General features: G+C 30.7%; 1 protein-coding gene across 1 annotated transcript in view; it reads right to left on the bottom strand.

Moving 5' to 3' along the window:
• Positions 1-4,570, bottom strand: part of LOC113381477 (uncharacterized transmembrane protein DDB_G0289901-like) — a 7,627-nt gene extending 3,057 nt beyond the window's left edge. Inside the window, exons 1-3 of the mRNA XM_026620377.1 lie at positions 4,459-4,570; positions 1,920-2,029; positions 1,224-1,781 (exon numbers count right to left, since the gene is read on the bottom strand). Coding sequence (XP_026476162.1) covers positions 1,224-1,781; positions 1,920-2,029; positions 4,459-4,570 — 780 coding nt within the window. The remainder of the gene's footprint in view (positions 1-1,223; positions 1,782-1,919; positions 2,030-4,458) is intronic.
• Between the last annotated feature and the right edge of the window lie 13,592 nt (positions 4,571-18,162).

Raw genomic sequence — 18,162 nt, 5'->3', positions numbered from 1 at the left:
GCAATTGTTAACAATCGTTTTTGTGGTTATGTTAGTGGCGGGTTTGCCAGGTATTATTTGGCAAATTTTTCACATTTATCTTATCAATAAATGAATTAGTTATGAATATTAATAAATAACTATGAATATAAAGTAATAATGTTGTGTTTTATATTAGTTCGACAACGTTTTCAGCCTACTTTTTGCAATTGTTAACAATCGTTTTTGTGGTTATGTTAGTGGCGGGTTTGCCAGGTATTATTTGGCAAATTTTTCACATTTATCTTATCAATAAATGAATTAGTTATGAATATTAATAAATAACTATGAATATAAAGTAATAATGTTGTGTTTTATATTAGTTCGACAACGTTTTCAGCCTACTTTTTGCAATTGTTAACAATCGTTTTTGAGGTTATGTTAGTGGCGGGTCTGCCAGTTTTATATGGCAAATTTTTTACATTTATCTTATCAATAACTGAATTAGTGATGAATATTAATAAATATTAATAAATGCCCATGAATATAAATTAATAATGTTGTGTTTTATATTAGTTCGACATAGTGAAAGTTGTGTTTTTTGTTTCATAAATTAGTGGCGGGTCTGCCAGAATTTATTTGGAAAATTTTTTACATTTATCTTATCAATAACTGAATTAATGATGAATATTAATAAATAACTATGAATATAAAGTAATAATGTTGTATTTTATATTAGTTCGACATAGTGAAAGTTGTGTTTTTTTTTTGATAAATTAGTGGCGGGTCTGCCAGAATTTTTTACATTTATCTTATCAATAACTGAATTAGTGATGAATATTAATAAATAACTATGAATATAAAGTAATAATGCGAAATAAATGTGAAAATAATGAAATCAATTAGTTGTAAGCCCAAACATCCAAGCTCTGTCTCATATATATTAATTAATATTGATTCTAAAATTGTAAGTTGAAGAGTGTCAAATGATATAAGACTTGATTTGTCTTTTGCCCAGATTTTTCTGAGAATATAGGGAAAGGCTTGAAAATCCACAACAATGCATTTAGCATATCTAGTGCGCTTGAAATTACACATGATATATTAGTTATTATAGAAGAATAGAAAGAATGCTAAACAAAGTCATTTTGAAAATATATATTCAACCCCTGAAAAAAAAATACAAATCGACAAAAATATAATTTACGCTTTTATATATAATATTTATAATTTTAACAGATTATACATCCATGTATATTATTAACCATCGGAATTTGCGGTTCCATTCTACTATTAGCGCCCTGGCCGCCGCGATGGTTTTTCTGCCCACCGTGGTTGCTTTTGCGGCCGCCGCGGTTGTTTCCGCGGTCATTTCCGCGGCCGCCGCGTTTGTTTACGCGGCCGTTGTTGCCTGTAACGCCGCCGTTGTTGCCCGTACCGCCGCCGTTGTTGCCCGTACCGCCGCCGTTGTTGCCTGTACCGCCTGGGTTGTTGACCATGCCGCCGCGGTTGTGGCCCCTACCGTCGCGGTTGCAGCCCCTACAGCCGCCGTTGTCGCCTGTATCGCCGCGGTTGCTGCCTGTACCGCCGCGGTTGTAGCCCGTACAGCCGCGGTTGTTGCCTGTACCACCGCGGCTGTTGCCTGTACCGCCGCGGCTGTTGCCTGTACCGCCGCGGTTGTAACCTGTACCGCCGCTGTTGTAACCTGTACCGCCGCTGTTGTTGCCTGCACCGCCGCGGTTGTAGCCCTTACCGCCGCCGTTGTTGCCTGTGCGGCCGCGGCTGTTTCCTACGCCGCCGCTCCAACCCGCATCGTCTGCGGACTAAAATAATAATTAATAATATTAAAATAGCTGATTGCTATGCATTTATGTATTATTATAAAAATTTAACATTACCTTTTTATAACTATATAATCTTATTTGATTATCTTTGAAAAAATGGAGGAAATATTCCTCCACGTTTTCCCTGTCTTCGTAAATAACCGGCAGGAGAGATAACACACGCTCCTCCTTTTGATACATCAATTTTATTGTGTCGAAGCATAAACCAACCGCCTTCATTTTGTAACCTATTATATAAAAAAAACTTATAATGAAAAATCCCTTAGCTATATAATATGTAAAAATATATGATTGTAGGTTAAGGATTTTTGTCAAACAAAGACAATGCAAAATAAATGAGATTTAATTGAATAAATTATTATATTTTAACCATTTTCATAAAAAAAATTAGGTTTTAAATGTTAGTCCCGCCTTCGCTGATAGGCCACGCCCACGAAACTGTCAAATACCTGAGCCTGCCATTTGTGAGTCTGCCAGTTATATACTCGTAAAAACTGAACTAGTATGTTAACCCAAGGTACTGAAAAGTAAAGTAATTTGAACTTATCCTATATACGCTCTATCATCCTATGATACCTATATCCACAAATAAATAGGAGAAAATAATACTAATGATATAATTTAAGAACACTACTCACACAAAAATTAAATAAACCTAGTCTAACTTCTAACTATTTCAGCAACAAAATAAATACACATACAGATCGAGAAGCCGGAAAATTAACAATGATTACAACATGAAAAACGTGATATTTTTATGCGCGAACCCCAATTATGTTTGACAGACTTGAACAGACAGACAGACCTAACTTCACAGCGTTTTTACACACAAACTCCTGCTGTTTGTTTTTAATCATTCATGTTTCATTCATGTAATTGTTTGTTTTTAATTCGAGAACATATGAAATGAATAAACGTAAAAATTTCGCTGGTTTGTCTAAGAGAACTAGGCAACAAATTGTAAAGCAAAAGGTTGATGATTTTCAAAAGTTTGTGAATGGAATCGCGAGAACAATACTGCTTTTTCTTCAACTAGTGGTACAAGGGGTACTAGTTTAGTTTGTCAATTGAAAATCGGGTCTCGTAATGCGTTATTCTTAAAAAGCTTTTTTGGAATTATTCTTAGTGACCTAGTAGTTAGGTATCTGCATATGAATTATTATGGGTTTATGGAATAAAATAAAGTAAGAAAATGTACGAAAAACATAACTTGAAAAATTGTAACTATCTAGTAAATTATATTTAATTTAAATAATATTGTATCTTGCGTTTTCCTTTGGTAGAGGTTTGCATGGCAATCCATCACATAAAAGTATAACTCGTGTTCCAGAAAATCGAGAAAATGGTGAGCGATTGGCTTTTTTTTTATTAATTTGTAAATATACTTACATGCGCTACTATTTGAGCTTACACTTACGGATACTCTCAGATATTAAATAGTTCATTTGTATGTGCTACTATTTGAACATTCATAATTTTATTTGTTTGAGATTCTTGTTGAACAAAAATTAATCTTAAAGATCTGCGCATCATTTCAAGTACAAAAAACTATTCAAATTAAATATTGTATTGTTGATGTAAAGTGCCGGTAGTTTTCTTAAATTATGTTTTTTATATTAAATATGAGTCGTCTTTGAATATATAAAATTTGTTCAAATGTATAGCGTTTGGATAGAAATTTTAATTGCTGAATGCTAGGAAAGCAAATTGATAAATATTAAATAACAGGGGAAAAATGAGAATATGGTGATAGTAGTGTTATATATGAAATAATATGATAATAATGAAAAATTACGTAGATGAAACAAAATATAATGGACTATTGATTTAAAGTAAAAACGCTGTTATTAATTATATTAAAGCAGTTAAGAAAAGAATTTATAGATATAATTATCTTAATTTATCAACAATAGATCGTGAATGTGGGTTAATACTAATAACGACTGCTAATATCATGATATCAAATTGCTATTTTATAGCCCCACATGAAAAACTAATAAGTATTATTGGAAGTGAAACAATTTAAATGTTTAGTCATATTATTTCAATGCAAAAGAAAGTCTTAATGTGATATAAAGCAAATGATGCATAGATTTGCTTCTCCATGAAATAACATGTGTCTAAAACATGTCATGAAAAAAGTCAAACTTGGCCCAGACAAATAAATATGTATATAATAATTATGATTCAAATAACAAATGAGATGGGATCAGAACATTAATCTTGGAATTTTTAAAATTTTGGAGTATTCGTTTAGAATACCCAAATTCAGATGCGATAATGCCTAGAGGAAATGGATTTTTAATGACCATTGTGATACCAATACTAACAATTGGATTGATACGCCAGACTGATGACTATCTTGAAACATCTGTTTAGTAGGAAATTTTGCGAAGCTTTCAATCTAGTCAAAGATCTTCAAAATTATCTTACTGATTGTGAAAATAGTTTTTGACCAAATAGAAAGAGCATGGGCATTAGAGATTATCGATTTTCATATAATTACACAACGTGTTAAATAAAATGGTAGTCTTAGTTTAGTCAAAGACTTTTAAATCCGTGACAATCACAATCAAAGACAAAAGAAAGATATTTTAATACTCGCAGAAATAACTCAGTTATGATGACAAAATCTTGGAACCTTCATATGACTTACCTGATTTCTGGGACAAGTTATTTCCGATCTTCGACAAATTATTTATTGGTTTAACATACATCACCAAATTTGTGAAGTCATATGATGGGAATGGAGACATGAGATGCAGCATGGATATTATAAAAATAAAAAGTGAGGATGAATAAAATCGATCTCGTAGTCACTCCACGATATTAACAATTTGTATTGACAATTGCAAATGTTGAGAAAATTTTGGAGGATAATTAATTACTATTTACCCAAGCAATAAAATACATTTAACTAATTTTTAATGTTCAAAAGGCAATACATCATGAAATGCGTAAAATGTAATAGTATTGTTTTTGTTTTTGACCAATATTTCTAATTAACATTCTAACATAATAACAATACATACAAATTGATATATCAATGTGGTAATTTGATTGTAAAATTATATAAATCAATTTAATAATATAATTACAATCATTATATATAATAATATAAGAGCACATATTATATCTTTGGTATGTATAGGTAAAACAAAATATTTTGTCTTATAATTATACATTCACATGTTTCTACTTACCACCATATTTTTCATATACGCATATTTTGCGCGGCATAAGATTTATTTTTGAGCATACAAGATGCTGCACATTTTGTAGTAGGTGAAGTTCCTATTTTTATATGTATTAGAAACAAAAATACTTTATCGATATTTTCTGGTTCTTTATACATTCAATTTTTTGTAATATTTTAATATTAGATTTATTTTCTTTTTATGTTGTTGTTTGTGCCATGCAAACGCTAGTGGAATATTTTATTTTTAATATCTGAACGATTTATAAATACCACTTTACCAGCAAGTGCACTACTTTTATTTCAATTTAATCTTTCACATGGTATTATTTCATAAATTTTTTAAGTTACTATATCAAGTTATGTTTATCGAACAAAAAAATATTAGGGTTTCAATAAAAAGAACTTCTCCACGAAACTGCTGATCGGTATATATTTTAAATTCACAGCTAGTTATATTTATGTTAAACTCTATTTGAAGAGAGTTTACCAATTCAATGTAAGTTTCCTCTAAGCAGGTTTTTAATTCTTCAAATAGAGTTTAGCAAATGCAAACAGGGACAAAACGAGACTGTAAAAATCTTTGCTTTTAGACTACAAATGAATGTTTTGTATTGTGTGATTTGCATAGCCCTACCTTCTAGGTTAACTTGTATGATAAATTTAATAGTGCTTCATGCTCAGTTGCATCTATACTTTCAAAAACATAAGTACAAGTATGCAGAAATTCGTTTAATTTGTTCTGATTCGGCTCATCAAAAGTTTTAACAATATCCATGGCTTTTTGTAAGGATAAAACTGTTGTGGGAGCCATGTCCCACATGTTTTGATTGTTTAAATCAAAATGTAATGAAGGTAAAGATGAAAACTTGGGATTTGTACGGGATTGGGGAGTGACGTCTACTTCACTATTAAAAACTGCGTTAACCAAATCAAAATTACTACTGTCACCTGAAATAAATGAAACGCGGTTCTCAAATATGGACTCTGTTGATCTGCTAATAACACGTTCCTGCGGTAGTACAAAGTCGGTTGCAGCAGGTATTCTCCACATCAATCAATCAACACTAAATTATAACATATGAGTTAGTTACAAGCATAAAAATGTGCAAACCAAAAGAAAATTCTCTATTTTCTTCTAATTACATGTTCAGACATTGGTTGAATGATAATAAAATATAACAAATATAAATCATACAACAAAGTCATATATTATTCTAACGTCTGTAACAGAAACAACCACAAGATGGCTTCTGAACTTGAATATAAAGTAATACAAAATATAAAATATAATTTAAAATAAGTATAACTATTTACATCTAATATCCAAAGCTATGAGTAACGTTTTGAGGCAGAGCTTGATTTAATCACAAAAATAATGATTGAGCATTTAAGCGAGGTATAAAGGGAATAAACTTTGCAAAATATAAGTTTTTCCTATCATTTGTCAGTCAATATCTTTATGCTTGAATCAAGTACTGGTTGAAAACATTGATTGTAGCCTTCGGCTGTCAGATGCATATAATCATACATCATTCCTCGGGCTGACACCTTCTTCATTCACAATATTTTCATGTATCTGCACTACATGAATATTTTATCTATTGAAATTTAATTTGTTGAATTTAATTAATAGAGTATTAATTTCCCACAGGCAATCGCGTTGGCCATTTGGTATTCTTCCTCTCGGGAGCATGGTCGGTACAATTATGTGGTCTCTCGGAAGTATTTCTCCAATGACATACACAATTAATAATTCCTTCATAAATATCATAATGTTGGTTATGTTCTGTGTTGTTGGTTCCAATCAATATAACCACTATTTTTGTTTCCGGATTCGAAAATTTGCCGTTTTTTATACGATATAGAACATTTTTCACTTTATCGCCTCCAATGCCGAAATTGGCAGAATGAAATGGTTGAAACTTGGTCCAATTGGGATGTCTGACCCTCCTGCAATAAGGGAGGATCCAGTAACAATAACATCGTGATCAATTTTCGCCAATTTTAAATTATTTAAATGTTTTTGACGCCACGTTTTACTTGTTCTAGCAGTAGGGATGACGCATTTATTGATATTTTCAAACTTTCCAGACATAGTGAATAACTGCAATAAATTAATCATTTTGTTCCCGGAGAAAGAAGAGAATATCATTGTAAATTTTAATAAAAATGGTAAAATATTTTATAAAATATTCCAAACACTTGTTTGCTTATAATTAATTTGTATTTGTTGATAAATCAGGTTTCTATTGAAAAATACATTATATAATAATGAACTCTTCTGTCTGCTCGTTATTGATTTTTAGTTGTTAATAAATCTGAATCCATTGAAATTATTATATCCCCATTATCAATTAGCTGAAAATAATATAAATGAGTAGCATATTTTATATTTCCTGCAATATGAATTTATATTTTAAAACTTGTACATAATATCATAGCCTGTAGTATTTTCAATATAAATTTTTTTAGCTGTAAAATACTTTGCTTCTTCCCTCCGTTCCAGTCTCCAGACTGTGCTAAAACAACACTTGTGCGTTTGATGATATCAAGCTGTGTCACTTCAGGAAAATTAACTCTAATAGCCTCTGCAAATGATTTTTAATAAATTTGAATATACATCAGAAATTGTTGTTGAATACCTTAACATATAGCACATGATACTAAATAATAAACTCTTAACACATACATGTTCTATTATATCATTAAACATTAAATATGTGTGCGTGTGTGCGAATGAATAAAGCTATAATATTTGATCATACATACTAACAACAATATCACATAACATTAACGCCGAGAAGTCTAACTTGTTTTTCCGTCCTCTGGCTGAATATTGCATTGCTAGAGTTCTCGAAAAAACTTTTTTCATTACAGCTGTTTTCAGTAATAGTCTGGCCAACCATAGACAAAATGAACTACCTATCATGAACAACATCTAAGTCTGTTTTTACACGGAGATTGGTTCCAGAAAAAGCCGTGTAAAAAAAACGTGTAAAAAAAGACATGGATCTTATACAAAAATGGGTGATTTGTTTCTAATCTCTAAAACCTATTAAAATTAGTGAAAAACAAGAATTTTCAGGGTATTCCCCTAAATGAGTGCTGTTCATATCTGCTTTGACCAGTAAAAATTGTTTGTACGCGCTAAAGGGGAATTCACTTAAATCTTTAAGCTAGTGTTCGCAAACTATCGATACTGACTCAGACTTTTTTCTTTCATAAATACTTTTTTGTGATATGAACATACTTCGCAAAAATTAAATTTGACAAAGAAAATTTAAGTACATAAAATTTCAAATCGTGCTAAATGGAATAAAATCGTGTAAAAAAATTAAAAATATTCAATTTTCAAACCGTGTTATATCAAAACCGTGTACAAAAAGACCGTGTAAAAACAGACTTAGGTGTATATATATATTATAAAATTGTTCTTGGGCATCCATCCAGTAATTAAAAAGTTTTCATGAAAGAAAATGTTTTTATTCAGAGAAACGTACGTTTCGGGCCTTAATTTGACCCATCTTCAGTGCTACAAATAAATATTTCAGGGTTACAATTTAAAACAATATAAAAAATACATAATTACAGACAAAAGTTTAGCAATAAATAATGGAAAAAATTGTTTTAAAATGGCAGATGAAATTTCATATGGTCCTGAGGAATAAGAATTATTAAGTGAAAAAACTGCATGCGACAATTCCTTGGAGGATATAGGATATAGATAAAAGGAATTTGAATTAGTTTTTATTTTAGAAAAGATTGCATTTGAAACGACCGGATCAATAGTTATATTTGAAGTCAAATTAAAAGCTTCATTCACGAAAAAAATATTAAATGCGTTGGCAATTGATAGCTAATCATAAATTTTTATATTATTAATATCAAGGCATTCAATATTGGTAGAATTTGCTTTGAAGTTAACTTCCGATTTTATGAGTGACCACATCGCTTTTTGTTCAATATGAGAAGTGAAAATAATATTATCATTGTACTTAATTTTTGCTAGTTCACGTAAATCGTTGAAAATTTCTCTATATTTCAAAAAATAAATTATAAAACCAAAATTACTATTATGCTTGAATTCTCTTTCTAAACGCAATAATTTATTATATGAAATACATAGGCCTTGAGAGTACCACGTTTGAGTTTTATTAATGTTCATTTTATGTTTTGATATAGGAAAAGCAGTGTTGAAATTATGTAAGAAAGAATTTATAAATGTATCAAATGTAAGATCATTGGATTGATCCAACTTATTCCAACTCTCTTTTTCTAGTAGTTCCTTGAAAAATAATTTATTTTATATATTAAATTTTCTTTTATACCGATACGCATGGGAAGTAGAATTTACCGTAGGTATTAATTAACAAGAATTTACCGTAGATATTTTTGTGAAAAAATTATCAATACAATATGAGGAGTTAGTTATTCTCGTAGGGCCTTGAAATAATCCGAATGATTCCATGCTAAATTCGAAACAACTTGTCCGGTCTCTTTTGTTTAAATGGATTTTGAAGTCACCGCAAACAATTATTGAATTATATTTAATAAAAAGTTCATCTAACAGATTATATACTAAACTTATAAACTTCTTAACGTCTTGGTCAGGAGATCTGTATACACAAACAACACAAAACGTGCTATGAGAAAAATGGGTTTCGATAGCACAAAATTCAAAGACTTTTTCTATTGGCAAAATATTAGTTTTGATACTTTTACATTTCAATTTTGTTGAAGCAAAGATACAAACACCTCCGTCTTTGAAGACATTCCGGGCAAAGAAGGAGCATAAATTATAACCATTCAATTTAATTAATAAAAGTTTAGAGTCGGTTAACCAATGTTTAGTCAAGCATAAAAAATTTGGCTTATATTTAGTCAGAACTATATCAAGTTTGTTTAATTTGTTAGGTAAATTTTGTATGTTCTGAAAGAGAATAAAGGAATTAACGTCATCAGCGAAAGCGAGAGGATTTGGAGTTACCGGAATTTATCAGAGACAGCATATCTCTTGCGAGAATACGACAAAGACTCTCTTTGGCACTGGAAATAAAATGAAGGCCGTACCTGGTTTAGTCAGTTCTATTAACGTACCTATTGATATCGAAGATCCTAACATCATTGAATTTACCACGACCAAAGTCACGGAAAATGCAACGATTGGCGTTGAAAATTCTGGAATTCAGAGCATAGTCGTCATATCGATAGGGAATTGTAACAATACAAAGATTTGTCTTGCTACATGAATGACGGGCTATCTCTAATGCATCCCGAATAGCATAATTAGATTTAGTGTCATTCGTTCCAGCCAATATAAAAACATGATCACGAGCGCCAAAATTCGCAACTAGACCCGAGATATCAGCAACCACGCTAGAGAACCCAGCACCGGGTTTGACCAATCCAAACAAACCTCTTAAGAACGCGGACCAAGATCTGCCGTGGCTGTCAGACAAAATCAGTAGTTTAGGAGTGGCCTGGAGAGAGGAGGAAGAAGTAAGTGTGGAGGACGCTTTGGTCGGTTGACCTGTACTAATAACTGCTGGGGGCGATGCTTTTAATCCAGACTGCACATTTGAATTCTCACCATTCAACTTGGAGTTGGCTATTGCGAACTCTTTCGTTAACCTGGCAATAATTTTGTCTTTCTCGCCAAGCGCAGCTTTCAGTGAATTTTTACATTCACATAAACACAAACACTCGGCGCTGATAACGGTGCTGTCCAAATTAAATGGATCATCAAAAAGAGTTTTATCTATTGAAATATTATTCACCATTTGACTTCTGGTATTGACCATCTTATCTTAACTATAAAGGGCGCACGTAAAAACTTGTATGGGCAGGTAGTAGAAATCGTCCGTTCGACTGAGTTCACACTTCACAACACAATGGAATTAAATGCACCAGGTATATTATATTTCTTATGAGGTAATAGAGTAACTTATTTTAAAATTAAAATTGAAAAGAAATTGAGAATAATAAATGTGAAAAATATATATAAGATACTTGTTTACTCTTCCGAGGTCGGCGACTAAAATTAATAATACACATCTCACAAAAATACCTTGTATGCCGTTCACTGGCATGCCTCAGCCAGCTTTTTGTAGCCTCTAAAATGGCAAACTTAGTCTCATTGGGTAAGTTCTTTAGAACAGTTTCTGAAATTATTTATATGTAAGTTTTATTCATAATTTACTAGATATCATAAACATAAGAATTATAAATTACCAGCGATGACTTCGCACAGCGCAAGCTCGCAATACTTGTGTTTTCCTTTACCACCTGCCCAGCTAAACTCTCTAGCCAAGATCAAATATTAAATTCAACAACTGTACTGTGACAGATTTAGCATTTTTTCCACCTGTCCTAGCCAAATACAAAATCTAAAAATAAAGTTAGTTTATAATAAAGCTAACTAATAAAAATAAATTTACGTGAACTTGTGATTACCAGTTGTGTTTTCACATCCTTGTTTCTTAGACTATCCTACACATGTTGAAGTTCGTCCATTGAACATAGTGGAAGCATTTTTAAAACTTCTTTGATCTGGCCTATGTCACTATTCATGACAGCCTTAGGAGACTAGTACAAATCCATTCTCAACATCATTTCCTTCATGTGCTCCACAATGCCCTCCATAGTTAATCGCATCTTAGTTATCTCCCTGACAAAAATTTCTTCGCCAATTGAATCTAGCAGGGTAGAAATGCCAGCATTATAAAATATATATTTGTACTAGTAACACAATATTTCAAATACCGTGCAGTATTCAAAAAGCTTTACGTACAATTATCTTCGTTCCTTCCAATTTGACTGCTGCTGCCTGCTTTTGTAAAAGATGGCACTGGTGGCAGATAAGCTAGCAGGGTAAAAATGTCAGAATTAAAAAAAATTGCACTTGTAACTTAACATTTCAAATACCATGCAGTATACAAAAAGCTTTAATTACCATTGTTAAAATCTTGACCCTTTTTGCTTCGGCCTGCTTTCGAAACAAATGGAGACGCCGGCAGTAAATAAGCTATCAGGGTAGAAATGTCAGCATCATAAGAAATATATTTCAAATACCACGCAGTATACAAAAAACGAAATTACCATTGTTAGTTTCTGTTCCGCTGCAGTTTGCTTGCGAAACAAAACGAGGAACAGGTGGTGGTGCTGATAAAGTACAAATATCATCACACTCATCTGAAGATGAGTGTAATACCTTTGCCCTATCTCTCCTCTGCTGCGTTGTTTTGTACTCAGAACCGACGTTTGAGTGAATTACAGCTTCCTTTTGCCGCTATCTAGCTTTTCCATAATCATCTATAAAAATTATATATGTATATATGTAATACTCAATTAATCATTACATATGATTATTTAAACTGTTAATTTGAACTCACCACTAGAAGTCACCATTTTCTTAAATGGATAAAATGGGGCAGTGCCCCTAACCTAACCGAAGCAAGTTTAGTTTGTCAATTGAAAATCAGGTCCCGTAATGCATTATTCTTAAAAGGCTTTTTTGGAATTATTCTTAGTGACGTAGTAGTTAGGTACCTGCATATAAATTATTATGGGTTTATGAAATAAAATAAAATAAGAAAATGTACGAAAAACATAACCTGAAAAATGGTAACTATCTAGTAAATTATAAATAATATTGTATCTTGTGTTTTCCTTTGGCAATCCATCCATATCTTGTGTTTGTGCATGGCAATCCATCACATAAAGTACAACTCCTATTCTAGAAAATCGAGAAAATGGTTAGCGATTGTTTTTTTTTATTAATTTATAAATATACTTACATGTGCCACTGTTTGAGCTTACACTTACGGATACTCTCGGATATTAAATAGTTCAGTTGTATGTGCTACTATTTGAACATACATAATTTTGAGTTTCTAGTTGAACAAAAAACTATTCAATTTAAGTATTGTGTTGTTGATGTAAAGTGTCGGTAGTTTTTTTTAAATTGTGTGTTTTTTATATTAAATATGTGTCGTCTTTGAATATATAAAATTTGTTCAAATGTATATGGTTTGGATAGAAATTGAAATTGCTGAATGCCAAAAAACAAATTGGGAAATGATAGGAGAAAAATAAGATTATGATGATAGTAGTGTTATAAATGAAATAATATGATAATGATGAAAAATTATTACATTAATGAAAAAATATATTAGACTATTGAATTAAAGTAAAAACGTTGTTATTAATTATATTACAGAAGTTATGAAAAGAACTTATAGATATAATTATCTTAATTTATCAACAATAGATCTCAAAAGAGGGTTAATACTAATAACGACTCATAATATCATGATATCAAATAGCGATTTTATTGCCTCCAGATAAAGAACCAACAAGTATTATTGGAAGTGAAACTATTTATATGTTTAGTCATATTATTTCAATGCGAAAGAAAGTCTTGATATAAAACAAATGATGCATAGTTTTGCTTCTACATGAACTAACATGAGTCTAAAATATGTCATGAAAAAAGTCAAACTTGGCCCAAACAAATATGTACATAATATGAGAAGTTTTTAATAATATACGATATTTGTACAATTTTCAACAATATATGTATATAATAATTATGATTCAAATATCAAATGAGATGGGATCAGAACATTAATCTCGGAATTTTTAAAATTTTAGACTATTCGTTTAGAATACCCAAATTCAGATGCGATAATGCCTAGAGGAAATGGATTTTTAATGACCATTGTGATACTACCAATACTAACAATTGGATTGATACGCCAGACTGATGACTATCTTGAAACATCTGTTTAGTAGGAAATTTTGCGAAGCTTTCAATCTAGTCAAAGACCTTCAAAATTATCTTACTGATTGTGAAAATAATTTTTGACCAAATAGAAAGAGCATGGGCATTAGAGATTATCGATTTTCATATAATTACACAACGTGTTAAATAAAATGGTAGTCTTAGTTTAGTCAAAGACTTTTAAATCGGTGACAATCACAATCAAAGACAAACGAAGATATTTTAATACTTGCAGAAATAACTCAATTGTGAATATTGATTTGCTAAGTTATGATGACAAAATCTTGGAACCTTCATCTGACTTACCTGATTTCTGGGACAAGTTATTTCCAATTTTCAACAAATTATTTATTGGTTTAACATATATCACTAAATTTATGAAGTCATATGATGGAAATGGAGACATGAGATGCAGCATGGATATTATAAAAATAAAAAGTAAAGTTTAATAAAATCGATCTCGTACTCATTTCACGATGTTTGAAACCGATATTAACAATTTGTATTCACAATTGCAAATGTTGAGAAAATTTTGGAGGATAATTAATTACTATTTACCCAAGCAATAAAATATATTTAACTTATTTTTAATATTCAACAGGCAACACATCATGAAATGCGTAAAATGTAATAGTATTGTCTTTGTTTTTGACCAATATTTCTAATTGGAAAACAAGACACTCAAAAACATATCAACAATACATACAAATTAATATATCGATGTGGTAATTTGAATGTAAAGTTATATAAATCAATTTAATAATATAATTACAATCATTATATATAATAATATAAGAGCACATATTATATCTTTGGTATATATAGGTAAAACAAAATATTTTGTCTTATAATTATACATTCACATGTTTCTACTTACCACCATATTTTTCATATACGCATATTTTGCGCGGCATAAGATTTATTTTTGAGCATACAAGATGCTGCACATTTTGTAGTAGGTGAAGTTCTTATTTTTATATTATTATATGTATTATAAACAAAAATACTTCGTCGATATTTTCTGGTTCTTTATGCATTCCATTTTTTTGTAATATTTTAATATTAGATTTATTTCCTTTTTATGTTGTTGTTTGTGCCATGCAAACTCTAGTGGAATATTTTATTTTTAATATCTGAACGATTTATAAATAACACTTTACCAGCAAGTGCACTACTTTTATTTCAATTTCATCTTTCATATGCTATAATATCATAAATTTTTTAAGTTACATATATCGAGTTATGTTTATCGAACTTTTCCACGAAACTGCTGATCGGTAAATATTTTAGATTCACAGCTAGTTATATTTCTTTTATTTTAACTTTATTTGAACTTGAATTTGAAATAGTTTTTTTTATTTTAATTTTATTAGTTTTATTTTAACTTTATTTGAAGAGAGTGTCCCAATTCGATGTAAGTTTCCTCTAACAATAAGCAGGTTTTTAAATCTTCAAATAGAGTTTAACAAATGCAAATAGGGACAAAACGAGACTGTAAAAACTATGCTTTTAGGCTACAAATGAATGTTTTGTATTGTGTGATTTGCATAGCCCTACCTTCTAGTTTAACTTGTAATCCCGTGTCGAAATTTAAAACCTTTTTATGTTCTACAGCGCCTTCCCCAAAACGCGGTAAAAGATAAAAAAAAAACTATGTATTAAGCCCTAACGCCATATAAGTGCAAGACCTTCCCAGGGAATTTAGGACATGCTTAGAGCAAATTTAGTAACCTAAAGTTCGTAAAAAGATTTTCGATTTTATAAACTTAAACCGTTTAAAAAGGTCTTTATACGTCAAAATATCGAGGTGTAATTTTAGGTTAGGTATTTAGTAAGGTTGCTTTCTATCCTGAAATATTATGTGTGTGTGTGTATATATATATATATATATATATATATATATATATACTCGTATACATTAAATATAAAGATACCAATAATAAAACATGTTTATTTTTTATTTATTTTTTAATCTCTTATTAGAACAACATTTGTGAATATATTGAATTAGCAATTTCTTTTGAATAATAGATTTGCTTAATTTGTTACACCAATCTAGAAAAAAAAGAATAAATACATTAATAATATCCACATATACATATACATATCTGTATATTATTACTATAAACATTATTATTGTTAAATATGGAAACATTTCATGATGAAATGCAGTTCTTTAATATAAGTGTTATAGTTTATCAAATTTTTAGATAATAGTAATATCAATTTAATGTAGACAAAAGTAAAATAATAACCCTCGATATAATTTTCGGTCTATGGCTGGCCGCTTGCTTCTAGAGCCAGTAGCCGAGAAATGGCGTAGCTCACTGTTATAGACACACAATAAAGCTTCTCGCACTACAATGGTCTATTCGTGTCCCATAGCACTCTCCGACACATGCTCAACATATAACTTTCTTGTTTATGGCAGATAAAATCCACACCCTAGTGATAGTTCCTCCTGAAATATTGGATATTAGCTTGGGTATTGTGATATCTTTCAAAAGATATTATTTCAAATTAAGTTTATTTATTTATTTACCATGTTATCACCAGGTGTAAAAGTGTTCGGGAACCTATATTAATAGAAAAAACAAATGATTTGCTTATACATATAGAAGAGAGGAGAATTTATTATGTTTATTATGTGAACCAATAGTTTAGATATTCTTGAAATCTTTTGAATCGATAGCTATCAAATATTAATCATCACATTTAAATTATTTAATTTTCTAAAAATAATATCTAATTTATCTAGATATTGAAATTCACTCTGTAAGATGATAAGTAATATAATAATTTTATTAATTACCTTAAAATAATCGTGTGCCTCATCTTCATCTTTTTTGCTCTGAAGCCTATAAGCATACTTCAGTACGGCTTCCCAAAGCTCATGTTTTTTATGTCCTCCTTGGTAACTAATCGAATATGAATATGTATAAGCACATTAGAATAACTCTACATTAGAGAGCATTATTATTATTATATTATAGTATACCTTTCACTGGATACGCCATTGCAAGTGATTTGATGTGCTCCTCAGAGAATTCAGTAGAAATTTCTGAGTCACTGCACACATCTGCTGGAGACCCAACTGCTTCAGATGGATTTTCTTCCACAACAAAAATCATGTCCTCGTTAATATCAAACACATTATTATCAAAAATAGTTGGCTCCGCTCGTAAGCCTGCGTCCATATTCTTTTATTATTAATGCACGCCAACTGTATTTTCTTCTTGTTTTCTTGTATACCAGAATTTTCTTGAATCACTTTCTCACAAAAACCACCGTCCACCGTTGCGTCAACGAATTTAAGTGCTCAGTATCTTCTAAAATTCAATATTTCTTTTAAAAATAATTAAATTACATTTTTCAGAGAAGAAATGATGATACATACCGCTGATAGCTAACACTTTCGCTTTTCCTCGACCGGCTTCATAATTTTCGTTTTCTTCCATGATATTTCTGTAATGGCATCAAACATACCTATCTTTCGGACATATACACTTCAAAGGCATAATGTCCGAAGTATGCGATTCAATCCACAACACTAATGCGTTCATGGTGATTCTTGCCATATTTTATAATTATATATAAAATATATATAAAAAATCCTGGGCAGTCTTGAGAGCAACGAAGAGCGAACGATAAACACGTGGAAATAATAACACACACAAACAAGATAGAGCTTATGTGCTAAGCGTGAGTACTGCTTCGTTCGATCATTATCGTCATATTCGGTCTCCACTTCGTAGTTAAGTTGTCTCTATTGGTCTATCTCTATGTGTTCAACGAGAACGTTAAATATAAAGTTTTCCACTGGTAATTTTTGTTATTTGAGCGTTTGGGTTGTTATATATTTAATTCATAAATAATTTAAGCTGCCAAAAATGTACCAGAAAATCACTTGATACAGTTGATCTCGGCAGAGGCAAAAACGGCTAAGGCAAGTTTTTGATAACAAAAACGAGATAAATACTATTCAAAATTGTTGAATCTATTCGTAATGATCCTCGGTTGTAGTAGAATCTCTACAAATTTGTTGAAAATAATTTAACTCACGCACGGTAAGCTCATACATTTCAATTTTTAATTGTATAGTCAAATATATTTGCATTTTAGGACATACATTAACTTTCTATTACACTTTATAATGACAATGCTGTAGGTTATGATGGAAATCTTTTTATTGAAAAATGATGTTTTTGATAATACACAAGTGGGAATGGAGTTAATTTACTAACGGAACGTGAGTTTGAAGAGGAAGGTGATTCTGAAGAAGATCAACTCAAACAGGAAGAAGTCTATTCTGATGAATTGGTTTATGAAGGGGCTCCACTTACAGTATCGGACAGCATGTTCTTCATATTAATGATTTT

The sequence above is a fragment of the Ctenocephalides felis genome, unplaced genomic scaffold, assembly GCF_003426905.1.
Source record: "Ctenocephalides felis isolate EL2017-DRISC unplaced genomic scaffold, ASM342690v1 CF-g0.4_SCAFFOLD_02913, whole genome shotgun sequence".
NCBI lineage: Eukaryota > Metazoa > Arthropoda > Insecta > Siphonaptera > Pulicidae > Ctenocephalides > Ctenocephalides felis.
Note: the sequence above shows the minus strand (reverse complement) of the source record. Positions and strands in the feature narration are given on the sequence as shown.